The 15457-nt window shown below is 43.2% G+C and overlaps 1 protein-coding gene across 3 annotated transcripts in view; it reads left to right on the top strand.

Moving 5' to 3' along the window:
* Positions 1–5967: 5967 nt before the first annotated feature.
* PLEKHH1 (pleckstrin homology, MyTH4 and FERM domain containing H1) overlaps positions 5968–15457 on the top strand; it is a 46811-nt gene continuing 37321 nt past the window's right edge. Inside the window, exons 1-2 of one of the 3 annotated variants that reach the window (XM_033063348.1) lie at positions 5968–6046; positions 11433–11608. In XM_033063348.1, coding sequence (XP_032919239.1) covers positions 11468–11608 — 141 coding nt within the window. In that variant the 5' untranslated portion in view covers positions 5968–6046; positions 11433–11467. Of the gene's footprint in view, positions 6047–6312; positions 6334–6632; positions 7291–11432; positions 11609–15457 lie in introns of those variants that run through there. The other 2 variants (XM_033063347.2, XM_033063349.2) reach the window with 2 other exon arrangements.

The raw sequence follows: 15457 nt of genomic DNA, 5'->3' as shown, positions 1-15457 counted from the left end.
CTGCAGGAGCTCTTGACATTTCCACCCTCCATGTGGAAGTGAAATAATTCCTCCCTTTACACAATGCCTTGACAAGTCTGAAACATCACAGAGCAAAGATCACAAACATCTGGAAACTGTGCCTGGCTCTGGTGTGAGACCAGAAGCAAAGCCAAAAACCTCTCCAGCTAACCCCTCCTGCACTCTCATGGAGGACAGCCTGCATGCTGGTTTCAGCAACAAAAGCTCTGCAAGTAGGAGTCCTATGGCAGGGAATCGTGTTCTTCTCCACACCCCACACTGACATCTGGCAGCTGTAGGCATAACTTCAGTGCAATACTGGGAAGGCAGCCAAAACCCTTCCCGCAGACTAGCCCCATCTCCTACTAGTGTCTTCTCACCCCCACTGCCAGCCAGTACAGGCCACCCTACTGGTTGTGGAAGGGCAGGGATTCTGCATCAGAGGCTGTGTTGTGCAGTGTCCCCTGCCTCTGACCACAGAGCTGCCCTGGGTGCCCATTCCAAAGTTCTTAGATCAGTGCCCAAACAGAGGGCAAGCTGGAGCCTACTTTGGTCTTTACTAGAAGTATTGAATCTGGAAATTGTATTTTCCCTCAGCTCTGCTATGGACAAGGACAACACCTTCTCCTAGCCTACCCAAATTTCTCCAATCCAGCAACTCTTTTCACACGTCTAGCAATGTTCAGACATGAGTTCTCTCCCTATGATCTCTCGTGGTCTGAGTTCTTATGCTGAGAAGCTATTTTCAGTGATGGGTGGGTACAGAATTGTCATGAACAACAGCAGAAATAGGGGTCTATGTTCCATGGAGCTCCTCTGGCTACTTGCAGCACACACTATTGCCTCCTCAGCACTCCTATTAAACATGCCCCTCAGACAGATGATGTTTAAGAATGGCACCAAGATGACCAGTCTGTCCATACAGCTGTCACTTCTGCTGCTGCTTATCAGTGGTTATTTCTGACCAGAAATCGGGTTAACCACTGAGCAGTGGTTATTTCTTTTACTTGGCTTGAATTCAAACTGATAATCTATAAATTAATTGGTTCCCTACTCCCCATGTTGTTTAGATCTCTTTCTCTGGTGCAGCTTTCTGCACTGTGCTTCCAGAGACAGCTCTGTAAGTAGGCATTTTCCTGGTATTTCACAGAGTACCTTGGGAAGCAAAATTACCATAGGCTGACTACTTTGCCTGAGCTTTCCCCAGGAAAGACCTGTTCCTGCCATTTAAGGAAGGTCTGAGGGATATGGACTGTCCCTTGCAGAAGCAGAGGTGGCCCTCTCCCATAGCACTGGGGCTGCCAGAGCAGCAGGTCCAAATCTCCAGGGGTCTTCCTGATTCCTTTCAGCCCTTGTCATAGCTCCACCACTCTCTTTCTTGCCTTCTTCTCCTTGGCAGGAGCAGCCAGCCCTCTCATCCTAATAGTAGCAATTTTTTTTTTTTTTTTTTGAGTGCACTTGAGCCATCTCTGTCTACAAACTTGCAGCATCTAGATTGATACAGTTTACCTGTGACGGTCATCATGTGCAACACCACTTGCACAGCAGTTACAGCTGTAGCCTGTGGACTCAGAAACAGATTCGAAGTGTGCTGTGGTATGTGGGAACCTTTGGGGCTGCATACCAGTCAATGCCAGACACAAAAAGACCACACAAAACAAATACACTTGTAAGGACTGTTTTCCTTCTCCACAGCTTGAAGCCTCCCACATGCCATCCTCCTTTTTTTCCTGCTCTGAAAAGGGAGTTGAACAGGCACACACGATTCCAAACTAACTTTTTAAGATCCAGTTGTCTAATTTACAATCTAGATAAGTATATGGGAATACAAGCATTAGAAAATATTAATTAATGTGAGAGATGTTATATCTGTGTATTTTCATAGAGGAGAAAGTTAAGTTTTTTATCACAGGTTGCTTTATTGATAGTTGATGAGTTCTAAATCTATTGGAAAAAGACATAGTGAAATCTGGTACTTAGAAGTTGAAGCTGGAGAAACTAAACGATGAAACAAGACAAGAACTATTAATACTGAGAATAACACTTGAGTTGGCCCTGGGATGACTCCCTAAGGAAAATGGGAATTCTCCATTGTTTTGCTCCGTGCCAGTCAAGACTGTATATATAAAACATATGTTCTTGCTCATGTTGTGGCTTGAATAGTACACTTGATTGTCTGTGTGTGAAGTGTGACGAGATGACCATAACACGATCAAAACCAGCTGACAAAGTACTGGAGGGCAATGGTTTCCTGGCCCTCCCACTGGGTCCTCCCACAAGCAACTGGTTTATGCAGCAAGGTGATCCACAGCTGCCAGTCTCTTATTTTAATGCTGCATGAACTTGTCATTGCTGATTAGAAGTGAAGAAAGGCAGGGGGTTGCAACTCTGTGTTGTGTCTGTCAGCGCACTGCAAACCCAGGAGAAAGAGAGTAAGGCACAAAGGCCATTTTCAACATTTTTAAGCCTCTAACACAGGTGGAATTTAGAGAACTACAATATGAAGCCTAAGCTGCTTGTGGAGAGCAACAAGTACCTCAAACAGGTGTTTCCAGGTACTGTTTTGGTTTTGTGCAATTTTTTTCCCACACAGGATTGTGCCTTCAGTGGGGCTCTGACACATGAACTTTTGATCTGGCTGGTGTCCTTGCCCCTTTGGTAAGTTTTCAGCAGCACTGTGTCTGGAACACAATGCTCTCTCCCACCTGCAGAACTATGACAACTTTGCTTACTCAGAGAAAGAGTTCATTCTGCTCTCATCTTCTGTCCCCTCGCTCTCATTTATCTCTTTGTCCTTCTATTTAGGTATCTGGGATATGGTGCTCTGAACAAAGCAGTCTGTGGTTGTGTTGTGATAAGGATAGTCTAACAGTATAGTCTAACAGTGCCAAGCTAGTTCTCTTGGATCAGCCAGAGAGTTTGTTTTGTCAATAAAGTATTTGCTGTTTATAGTAAATTTTACTTTTTGCTGAATGATTTGTCTGCAGATTGGAAAGGCTTGACATACAGTGCTTGAGTAGTCATATTAAAGACAACTACCAAAGGAAATAATTTGGGAACAATAAGATACTACTGGTTGTTCTTACAATTTTCTCCTTCTGAAGTCAAACTATTTTTCTATTTGCATCATTTAATGAAAATGGTGATTTTTAAAAAAATAATAATTCTGTTAAAAATTGTGACAGGAGTGACAGAAGATACAAGGAATAATTGCATGAAGAATAATTGCATGAAATACATGGCAGAACATTGTTATGTGAGTGCTGATCTGGTTCTGGGCCTCCAGGGGTTAAAGCAAGGTGTGCACGGGCAATTCTTAGGGAGGTACTTTGTATAAAGTTCAGTGGCTGAGGAATGTTCCGGCAGTCAAGCTTCATTGCCTGGGAAAAACACAAGGCCAGATATTGACGTTTCAGTGAGTGATATGATCCGGTTGGCTTTGCTGGTGCAAATGAGAGAACTTGACCAGTGCCTTTAAGGGAAGAATAAAAGTGCCTTATAAAATTCACATTAAGAAATACTGTGCTACAATACAAATGCTGTTGTAGAAAGGAGCAGGAATGGGATGGGAGCATGAAGGGAATAACTCCTTTCCTCACTTTGTCTTTGGCCAGCCTCAGTTCAGGAGTGGACTCTGTAAAGCATGAAGTTACATCTTACCCTCTGAAATACCTATAGGGAGGCACAAACTGTGCTGTTTCTGGTTATTTATTACAATTCCTTGATCACTGGGCATAATGATTAATACAGACTCGCACACAGCGTGCAGACTGTAGGCAACTGGAGTCCCTTCTACTGGGAATTGCTGGAGAAATCTCTTTGGGTAAATACTGTGCTAACAGCCAGCTTGGTCTCTGCCTGTCCCTGCTCAGTTGTCCAAATGGGAGAGCTCCTCACCTGACGCCTGCTTCTTTTCAGCTCTTTGCCTATCTCCACCTGGCTCTCCAGCCATCCCTGTGTAGTGCTATCCTTGCTCTCTGCCTGAACCAGCTCTGTAACTCATGCTTTGTCTCATAGCTAGGAACAGGCAGCTTCATTCAACCAAATTCCCATGGAACTAGAAACAGATGACAAATCTAAAGCAAAACCATCTTTAGGGAACTGCAGGGTCCTCAGAGTCTTTGGAAATCTGACTACTTATTTGGATAATGAGGTGTAGATTTCAGAGTCTGTCTTTATTCACTCCAGTGTCCAAACCTTGACCTGATGTTTTTAGTTATATTTTTATATTTTAACTACTTAATCACATTAGTCTTTTTATTTTTGCATAGGAAGTGATTTGGTACACAGTGTTTGTCTGCTGAGACATCAGTGAAAGCACACTACCCATGCGAGGAAAAGGTTTACAATGAAAGTTTAATAAACAGCAGATCTTGAACTAGGTGATACCTGTATCTGTGAGCCAAATAACAATAACAACTCTTAAAATCTTGTTTAACCATGTCTAGTGAACAGTGTTGCTTATCATCCTAGCAGATAATTTTGTTCAGTTCTTCTGTGCGCTTCCTTGGTAGACTTTTGAAGCCTGTTTATTTCACACTGCCCCATTTTGCAAGCGTAGTCCCAAGAGGTGCCAAAGTACAGTTTCAGAGCATTCATGGACCTCTCATAACCACTCAAGATATCATCATTCTGGTGCAGCCCTTTCCCAACCAACCAACCTCACTTTCTCAAGATGAGGCCAACTTACATGGCAGTGAAGTGACCCATGTGAAGGGTCCATGAAAAAGGGCTGGAAAGATACATGTCAGAATGACTGTTGTTATCTTCATTGAGGGGAGGCTCACACAGACATTTTAAAAGTGTCTCTGATGGAAGTAATGTACCTGATAATGGAAGAAGTAACAAATATTTGCTCAACCTCAACTAGAACAAAGGGTCTTTTGCTTTGAAACACACTGGTGTGAGGTTCACATCTCTGGGGCCATTTTGTCTTGTCCAGTCTTGTCTTTCTCCAGTCTCTTTTACTTCCATTTGTGTGCTCTGGTCTGCTTAACACAAAGGGAGAGAGCATTGGCTTGGCCAGGTAGGGGTGTCAGGGAGTGGCCAGGGCACTGGGCAGCAGCCAGCAGCACATGGTGTGTGCACACACTTGCTGCCAGTGCCCAGCCTCCCGAGGCAGAGAGATCTCACCAGTTCTTGGTATAACACAGACAACATACTCCTATACATCACCTTATATTCATATAAGGCATTGCTGCATGTAAAGTAGCTCAGTAAGTGATGGCCTGATGCCTGAATAACATATTTTCTGTGCTGGCAGCTATCATTAGAAATGCTTGAGGCCCCAGATCTGTTTGTTTAAGCGATTTTATGTGAAAAATGGCCAAAGTACATGGTGCAGGTTGGTTTTCTTTGGTCAGGAGACCATTATGCTAGTTTGGTTTTCATCCCTGTCGTGGCACCAACCCCGTACCCTGGGGCTGCCTAGAGCGAGGGAAGGTTGCTCCACCTGGAGCTTCGGAAGAACAGCCAGCCCCTCAGGGCTGCAGTGGCGGCGAGGGCGGCGTGTTTCTGTGGGTATCAGCTCCTTGCCCGGCTGCTCCACGGAAAACGTCGCTGCCCTGGTGGGCTGGGGACGCTTTGGGTAGCATCGGTTCTGAGGGCCGGGAGATGAGCGCAAGGCAGATCTCAGCAAACTCGGTGCAAAGTGGGCGGAGAGAGCGATGTCCCCACCCGGGGCAGAGCGCGGCTGCCACTCCTGTGCCCCGGGCCGCCCCGGCACCCTGCGCTGCCCGCCCCACCTGCCGGGCCGCCGAGCCCGGGAAGGGGTTAAAAGCCCGGGGCGGCTGATGTCAGTTCCTGCGCTCCTCGGGAGGGCCGGCTCTGATATTTGAGCCGGGCTCTCCCGCCCGAAGGAAACCGGGGAGGGAATGGTAAAGCGCTGAATGGGACAGGAGCCGTGCCGGGCACCTGCCTGCCGCCCGGCACCGCGCAGCCGCCTGCGGGCAGGGCCGGCCCCGCCGCGCCGCGGGTCGGGAGCCCCGGGACGCCGCCGGCTGCGCCCGTCCTGCCCCGCCGGGCAGGGACCCCCGCGCCGGCCAAGGTGAGCGCGGGCGGGGACGCGCCCCGGGCCCGCGGGGGCGAGCGGGCGGCCGGGGCTCCGGGGGCCGGTCTGCGCGGGGCTGGCTGGCACTGCCGTTCTCCCCCGCCTTGTCTTTCTTCCAAGGTGACCGTAAGGGGACTGGCGGGAGCGTTCCGGGGTGATGTTTTATCATCTCTGTTAACTGAGGTTTGCTTTCGGGTCTGGGACTTTGGCCCTGAATACGCATGGAAGAAGCGGGGGGAGGCATGGCCACACGAAGAGGAAGATGCAGCCCGAGATGTAAATGCGTGAAAGCTCTGAAGTCTCTTTGCCTTCCTGGTAAGGCTCGGTGTGCGGGGCGAGACCTCCGCAGGTAGGCTGGCACAACTGGGAGCCCTTCCTGCCTCCAGGCACTTTCACTAGCTAAGCCACCTGCGCGGATGTAGAGAGGAAATTATTCCCCGCTCCCTCCCGCCCCAGGCCCGCGACAAGCCTTTTCCTTGCACTTTTCACAGCTTTTTGTGATATTTTCTTCCCCCACGCCCCTCCCCGCCCGTGCCCTGCATATCTCAGGCCGCGCTCCTGAGCGGGAATTGACTGCGTGGCTGAACAATTCCAATGGCCTCAGTGCTAAAAGCTGAGGGCTGAGAGCAGTATGAAGTGGAAAGTGAGGTGGCTGGGGACAGGGTGTTCGTAGTGCAGGATTTCCCCGCTGGGTTTTGCCCATCGCCTGTACTGCTGACGCCTTTGATGCTGATTCAGTGACATGGAAAGAAATCGCATGTTACATTTGTCACTTTTCTACTGATTGCTTTTGTGGTAGTACAGTAGCTGGAAGATAGACCAGTATTCAGCTCCGATGTTCAGACAGGATCTTTACTTTTTGTGGGCAGGTGCTAAGAAGTGCAGTCTCCCTGTGCTGTGAATCCCCTATGATAGCCTGCATAAACCTGTTGCTGAGCTGAGCAGACACTTGCATGTAGAATATGGAAATAGTGCTTCACTTGTCTTTATTGTTTGTACTGTGTGAACAAGGCTGCAAACACTTTGCTTGCATTTGTGTCTGCACCTGAAAGTCTTCATATTGATTGATTGTTTCAGCTTTTCAGGTGGAAGTGTACAAAGTCTCCTAATTTCTGGATCTACCTACATCTGCAACATCAGCTGGTTGTAGTCTAAAAACACAAAGAAAAACCCCCAAACAGATGATATCTTGATTTAAATTTCAGCTTCATCAGAATTGCAACTGGATATTCACATTCCAAGTAAATATGGTCATATTTATTTTGGATATGGCATTTAGGGTCAGAACTGTCTCTGACATTTGTCAAAACTTACAGATATATGCATGAGACTTCTAATTTTGACTGCATTTAGCAGGTGGTTGAGCAATTTTTTTTGCCATTGAGTTTTAAGGACTTTTTATCTGCCATTATTGTTACTGACAATTACTGGATACTTAACACTGAAAATCAAGCTCTTTAAGAAGTGGCTGTATGCATTTAAGAATGAAGTTTGGAAAGTCTTAGCTTGTTTGAATAGAGTGGCTGTCTCCTTTGTTATAAGTCTCTAGAATAAGAGTACTGCTTCTGAAAATATCTGGCTCCCATCTTCTTCCTATGTGTAAGGGAAAAAAGAGACAGTTTTATATAAATGTATCCATATAAATTCTTAGCTGATGTGAAAAGAGCTGATATCTGTGAGAGGAAGGGGAATCAAAGAATGTGCTGAAAAATGATGGTTAAGACTTACATAAAGGACCTCTGAAATGGCAGATGCAATGGAAGAGATTTAAAGTCAGTCTGTCAAAATGAAGTTGATACTGTAATTCTAAGTATAGATGAACTGCTTATGTCCAGAAGAACAGGAGAAGGAGCAATGCATTTTAATGGTAAATGAAAATGCAGAATAAATTTTGTAAATCAAGTTGTACTCTAGAGGTAAATATTAGACGTGATACAATATCTTTCTCTGAAAACAGTGTAAGGTTTTTGCTAGGGGGTGAAGTTATAATTCTGATTTCTAGCCTTAATAAGTTATTTAGTATGATGACACATGGGGAAGTTATTAGCTTAAGTGGAGGAGATGGGGATTAATAGATGAATGGTAAGATAGACAAATGACAGAAGAGAATGTGACAACACAGTGCTGAAGAGGGGGCGGTTAGATAGTAGGTATTTTGCTGATAGAGTTGACTACTGACACAGGGGATTGATCTAATGACACAAAACAAAATCACACATTAGAAGCAGTAATAAAGTGGGAACAAAACCTGGAAGAGCAGTCTTTAAAATTAGTAGATGAAGAAAAGATTCAGTTGCATAAACAGTAAGACTTCTTCCAGATACCCAAAAACAACCTGTCCCTTTGAATTATTAGTGATCCATAATAATACTGCCTGTAATTAAAAACATAACATATAGTTATACTAATCAATCACAGGGTAACCATGAGCATGTTGAATTTTGCAATCACTCAATGGTTCAGGTTGGGAGGGACTGCAGTAAGTCATCTAGTCCAATGTCTGTGTTCAAACAGAGCCATCCAAGAGCACATTGCACAGGATTGCATCCAGATGGTTCTTGAGTATCTCCGGTGAGGAGACTCTGCAACCTTTCTGGGCAACCTGTTCCAGTGCTCAGTCACCTGCATAATAAAGTTCTTCCTTATGTTCAAATGAAAGTTCCTGTGCATCAGTTTCTGCCCATTGTCTCTTGTCTTATTGTGTGGTACCACAATGGCCTGTACTACAGAAAGTTTGATCTTTCAGAGATCTGGCACAGACCTGAGCTGTATTAATCTGTTCCAATCCATTTGTAATTGCCCTCCTCTACCACATCTGCCATTTTCAAAGGAAAAGTCAACTGAGATTCCTCTGTTTCCGTTGTGTCCGTTTGTCTGTGAATGTCAACCACCAGTGCAATATGCTTGTTAAAAGGGCAAATGCAATCAGATGAGGCATTCCCTAGGAGAGGGGGAAGTGCTAAATGCCTTTACACAAGGCTTTGTTGTGGGTGTGTGCTGCCTTTCAGATACAGTTGTGGTCACCTATGGCTATCAAGGGGAGTGAGAAGAACCAACTCTTTTATATGATGTGCACTGAAGCTGGAACAGATGCAGAGGGAAAGCAGGGAGCCTTTCTTATGAGACTAAAGTAGCCCCTTGTCTCTAGCCTTGCAAAAGGAGAAGATTTTGATATGTATAAATATATCAAGGGGTAAATATGAGGGAATAAAAAACCCTAGCTAAACTGAAGGGCTATAACAGATATAAGCTGGTTATAATTATGTTTATGCTGGCACTTGGAAGGTAGCTGATTAGAGATGTGAGGTTCTAGGATAATAGGACTAGTGGGAGAAGTGCCAGCATAGTTCTCGGGAAGGGCAGTGTTCATTTGTGAAAGGGATTATAAAATACAGTTGTCTGTAGTGATAAAGAACAAAATGTAATGGTTCTAGATACCTATCCCATCCTAGACCCCCTATTATACAAGGATATTTTAGTTAAACCAGAAGTTATGGTCTGTGCAGGAAAATTACTTTTGCTTTGGCATAATTTATTTGGTACATCAGTTTCTTTTTGCTTTGTGTCATCAGAGTCCATCCCATTCATTTGTATGTCCTCTTTGGATTTAAATTTTATTAATAAAGACTAAAAGCTCTTTACACTTCTATGAAAGAGAATATAATTTCATTTAAGAGCTGAATTATTATTTATGTCCAAACCCCAGTTAGCTGTAAACAAACTTAACAGTGTTGTAGGATCCTTCTATGACATGGTGCGCTCTTTAGGCTTGGGAATGACTGATAGCACTGCCTTATAGGGAAACACTGCAGTGCTGAAAAGTGTACCAAAGGTAACCTAGTTAAATGCTTGGAAAGGAGTTAAGTCTAGAGATTAGAGCAGTGTGCTGGATGGGCTGTGGAAAAGAACGGCCTCTATTTCTGTAAAGCAGTAAGTCTGCTGCTTGTAGGAAAGTGATTTTCTTTCTGTTGTGGAGTGTTTTTAGTGCTGTAGTACTACATATAAGCATTTGTCTTATTTCACTTAAACCTGCCTTCTGGAGTAGTATTTCACAAGTCATTGGAAAAGTAGGAAACTTACTGTCTGGGAAACTTTGTATTACTGAACAAAGCAACCTGAACATAAAATAACTCACAGGTAGTGATTACAGCCAAAGGGTATAAAATGTGTCTTTCTTAACTCGGAACATCAGACACGTAGCTGGATAGAGTGGATTGTTGTGTTATGTATTCTCGCACTATTACATATGCTCATGGTAATTTGAATTTCAAGTCTTACATTCAAAACATGAACCAGGTATCCTGACAAGGTACAAGTGCAGGGACATCTTAAACTTTTCCTCTCTGCAGAGAAAGGCAGATGTAAGGACAATGAGGATGAATGACTTTGTTGCTTTCTTGCAAATTCTGGATTGTTTCTTGGTCTGTCTCTGGGACTTGTGAGGACCTGTGAACTGGTGAGAAGTTCCTTTAACAAGTAAGGATTTAATTGTTCTGATGAATCTGGGCTAATGGCTGTTGTAGTTTTGTAATTGTTTTATAATACAGCTGGCTGCTGGTCTACACACACTGAGTTGACCTTTTTGTTCAGAAATACCTGAATTTGGTTAAGAACATATAATACCTAGATTTTTTTTTGTGTCTTTTACTATAAGCACAAAGTATCTGAAACGTATGAACTATTTCTGAGTAGGAAAATAAAAGATTTTAAAAAAATACAACTTTCTCCAATTTCTGTGGCCATATATATATATATATATATATATCTTGATGTCTACAAGGGCTTTAGCAGAGCAGCATGTTTTGTCTTTAGCCCTAACTTATTCCTGTGTGGATTCTTTGTTTTAACAGAGCAGTTGTTTAGATACTGGGGCACTTTCACTCTTACTGTCAGATGACTGTGTCAAGTAGTTAGGGATTGGGAACAGTTGCTTAATACATCACATCATCTTAACACAGACTGTATGAGATAAAGCACTGGTGACTCAAGATGAAAATGTGTGTCTGATACCTGAAGCAAGAGATTTTAGTGACTTGACTATTTACAACCCTACTGGAGCAAACGAGGCAGGAGTGAAAAGTACTCCTAATCTCTGGGTAGAGGCTGAGCAAGACTAGGGGTGGCAGTAAAGTTGTTTCTGGAATATATAGTATAATGCATTAGTAAATTATTTACTCATTCTAAAGGTAAATGTTTATCCATTAAGAGTGACCTCTGGCAGAGAGCAAAATCAGTGACTCAGGGTAGTACCACTTCATCTTCTGCTTGGAGAAGAAATGGCCTTTGTTACCAGCTCTGTAAGAGGGACCAAGGAAAACTAGGCACAGAGGTGATAAGTTTGTCCTTCTAAAATATATACTTTTTTTTCCCTTTGATTCTGTAGGATTTTTAGAGCACCTCAGACGACATCCTAAATGGATGAGTAACTTCACAATGGCAGAACTCACAGTGGAGAATGGCAGCTGTATGGACTGGCAAAAGCGATGCCTTGTGTTGGAGTCCCAGCTCTTCAAATTCCGCTTGCAGGCAAGCAAGATCCGAGAGCTGTTAGCTGAGAAGGTGAGGCAGAGGTGACTTCTACTTTGCAGTAAGTTGTGATGCAAAAACAAAAAGTCTGTACATGCCAAGCTACCCAATACATCTGTTACTTGCAGTGAGGATTTCTTCCTTAATTACAGTTGAGATGCAGAGATGTGCCTGTCATTGTGGTGTAAAGTGGCATAATAGAAATTAGCCTTGTTAACTGCAAAATCACCAAGTATTTGGACTCTAGTGGGAAACACTACCAGCAAGATTCTGGATATCTAAAGTGACTGAGACAACTGCAAAGATGGATGTTTTGGATAAGAGCAGCAGGATCAGGACTTGGCTGGCAACAGAAAAGCTTGGAGGAGTGCAAATTATGCTATAATATTAAAAGACCAGACGGGGATAAGTGTATTGCCATAGTGTTGGAATAACACTTCGTATCCAGACAAAACATTCTGGGGATACTGAAGAGCAAGGCCAGATATTTTGAGAGTTAGAAACTTACATAGAATCTGTGGTTTTAGAGATATCTACTAATCTCTTTCAAGTGCCCTTTATTTGCATCCTAGAGGAAAGAACTGGTAAAGATCTGAGGGGTTTTTTGAGTTTTCGTGGTTCTTTTTTTTTACTTGTTTTTGTCTTGGTATGAATTTTTTCTGATTTTTCTTAACCTTTAATGGTGTTGCTTTTTAATTAGAATTAAAGGGTTTTGGCTAAATTTGTATAAAGTCCAAATTTGTAGGTTGCTGTGGGGCTTTTTTTTTTTGCAAAATGTGGCTTACATTATCACAGTTCAGTCCAAGATTGCTCAGATATTCAATTACTATAGGAAAGTACTAATTTACTAATGAAGTTGAAATCTGTACAGCTGACTGCAGTTTACTATACCTGATGACAGAACTGTTCTAAACTCACTTTTGCTCCATTTTGTATTATGTGACTTCTATGTGTATATTCTTGTTTGATGGTTTTGGATGTAAAAACATCCACATGACAGCTAGTTGAGACTGGAGTAATTTTCATCCCTGCTTTCACTGTAATTACATTTTCACTATTGCCATATTCTGCATGAGACATTTTTTCCATCCTTTATATTTTAAGGAATTCTAAGCAGCTTTTTCATTTCTTAAAATTAGCTTCTGAGATGGATCTTAGTGATTACTTACCTTGAAAAACATTCAAAGTGGTTGTAAAGTCCATTAGGTAAAGGCACATTTAAAAAATTATGTATGAATGTGGGACAGGTGTGCTAAAGACAACCAGTACTCATATGCAATACTTGTAAGTTTGCTGCATTATGAGATATGTGTTCTTGTGCTTTCTTAATTTCTGCTTTGAGATACTTCCTGACTACCCACAGATAAGACATGCCCACCTACCAGACTTCCTTATTGGAGAACAGACTTGCCATATATATTTTGACTATCTCTTTAGGGAAGTTTGTGGGTCATGGCAGAGAACTAAATTTTCATCTGCTTCAAGGCCTGGCTACCATTTATCCAGCCTTTTAGTCAAAGCGATGTTCCCTTTGTTAAGATTGAGTAGCTTGGTTCAGTGAGCAGGTTATTCTGTAACTACTTGTGCAGTGCTGTTGTAGCTTTACTTGAAGGGTCAGAGAGCCAGCAGGCTTGCAATTCCCAACTCTGAATGTCATGTGGGAAGGGGAGAGCCTCAGCAGGGACTGTGGGGCAGCTCTGGCAGGCTCTTCTGCTGCAGGTGGACCCAGACACACAGTGCTGAACATTCCTCCTGGGTAGTGTCCTGGGCCTCAGGTTCCCAGCTGGTCTGTAATGACTTGCTCAGAGACCCTCCTTCCCTTCTCAGTCACCACAGGACACCCCAGAGTCACAGCAACAGGGGTTCCTGTCTGCACTGCATCCTTCTCACCCTCAGGTGGGCAGTGGTGCAGAACTGAAGGAGGTGCTTGGTTTATGTCTAGTGATGATAGCTTCAGGGATTTTTGTGATAGATTTTAGAGCAACTGTGATTTTAGGTTTTTTTCTTCATTATGAGAATGAAGAGATTCAGACTTACTGGAGAGTCCTGCATTTCAAAAAAGGCTTTTTGGGGCAGTGAGGGGGGATGGTCTTGGAAAAATGTGAAGTCTGCACAGTTTGAAGCTGTGTGCCAACCTGTGGTAAACATTGCCTCGATATCCTCCCAAAATGGTTTGCAGTAACAGGAAAATTATTGTTTTTAGAAGTACTTTTAGATGAAAAAAGCACTGGCATTGGTAGTACAATGTGCTCTAACAGTTTAAATACCTGAGATTTTTAAAATCTGCTTAGGTTGAATAATCTAGATCGCTGTTCAGAACATGAGGAATTTAAAACCCAGTGGTTTAGCTGCCAATGCCCTAGTTCACATGGTGTGAACTTTCATGTTGCTACCCAGGTCTCAACTATTGAACAGAGCTGCCCAAGCTGCACAGAGCTTGGCTGGGGTTTGGCAGAAGAGCCTTTGTCCCTGCTCTCCCACACAAAACTCTGACATCCTGCTGGATCCCCCAGCACAAGACCCTGGAGTCCTACCTTGTGGACATTAGCAGGGACTGCTTTGAAAACAGGCAGGTGTTTTCACCCTGATTTTCTTGTACGCACGCAAGGAAAAGGGGTATTCCTCTGTTGTTAGGTGGCATAGTAGGCCATTGCCTCGGCAGCAAGTTGACCTGGTTATAGGAGTGAGCTCTGGAACAGAACAGCAGGAGAAAAATGAAGGTGCGAGGTGTAGGAACTTTTTTTCACTCAGTTTTATGTAACCTCTTCTGAGCCATCAGGAGAGGGAAAGACTGGGAGGATCTTTTGAAGTTTCTAGAAGGGCCATCTGGGTAACTTAACCTGCTTCTTATTTCAATAAACAATGAACATTTGGAAAAAGGCTCTTTTGTCTCATACAAGCATGGCTATTCAACTAGTCCTGTTTCTCCCATACAAACAGTCTGTGCTAGTGTTAGAAAGAAGAGTTCCGTGCATTTGGCTTAGTTACTAAGTTTTTTATGTGACCTGGGTCACATTGCTTAGTAGCATTTGTCAAATTATAAAGCATTTTGAATGAAAGGACCCATGTAAATACCAAGCATTATTATTTATTCATTGAGGGATTTGAAAGAGCCTTACAAGCATGTATGTATTAAATCTGAATGTGCTCCAGTGAGAGTGCTGACACTGGGGATGAGTGAAATAATGATTTCATGTACATGAGAAACGCAGCAGTTACTTGACAGTTCATAGTAGGACAACCAACAATGTAGTACAGGAAATTAAGAAAATTACAAGTTCATTTAAGGCTGCAGAGGGAATTAGGGTGACAAAAGTAATTGATTTGGCTGGAACTTAGCCAGGTCACCCTGCTTGCACAAGTTTTATAACTTTTTAGTGATCAGGAATGGTCCCAACATAGATTCTCTGTCCTGATCAAGAACTATAACTGCTAGCAATGCAAAGTAACTGCTAGGACAACAAGGAGTTCTTCAGTCGGAACAGCGCTGTCTTCTTAAAATAGTCTGAGTCTTTAATGGAGATTGCTCACGTTGTGGAGGATTGAATTATTAGTTTAAGAGGATAGCTTGGTAAAAAGGCCCAGAGTTTCATCTGTGCTGTGAATGTAGACCCTGTCAGTTAATCAGAAAACTAGGAGAGACCACTGATTCTTAAGCTACTGTCTTAAACACTCTTTGTTTCACAAAGCATATTCAGCATCCCTCTTTTGTCAATATGTTTTGATGCTACCTGTCTGTGTTGGTGACTGTCCAGAGGCTGATAGAAAAATGCATGGGTTCATCACTGTTCTGAAGGGACACAGAGTCATGTAACACAGATCACTGCTATTTGTGTTAGACTGCCTTGAACTCAGTCTTTGAGAAGACTCTTTGGTCACAGC

Source organism: Catharus ustulatus, chromosome 6, assembly GCF_009819885.2.
Source record: "Catharus ustulatus isolate bCatUst1 chromosome 6, bCatUst1.pri.v2, whole genome shotgun sequence".
Taxonomy (NCBI): Eukaryota; Metazoa; Chordata; class Aves; order Passeriformes; family Turdidae; genus Catharus; species Catharus ustulatus.
Note: the sequence above shows the minus strand (reverse complement) of the source record. Positions and strands in the feature narration are given on the sequence as shown.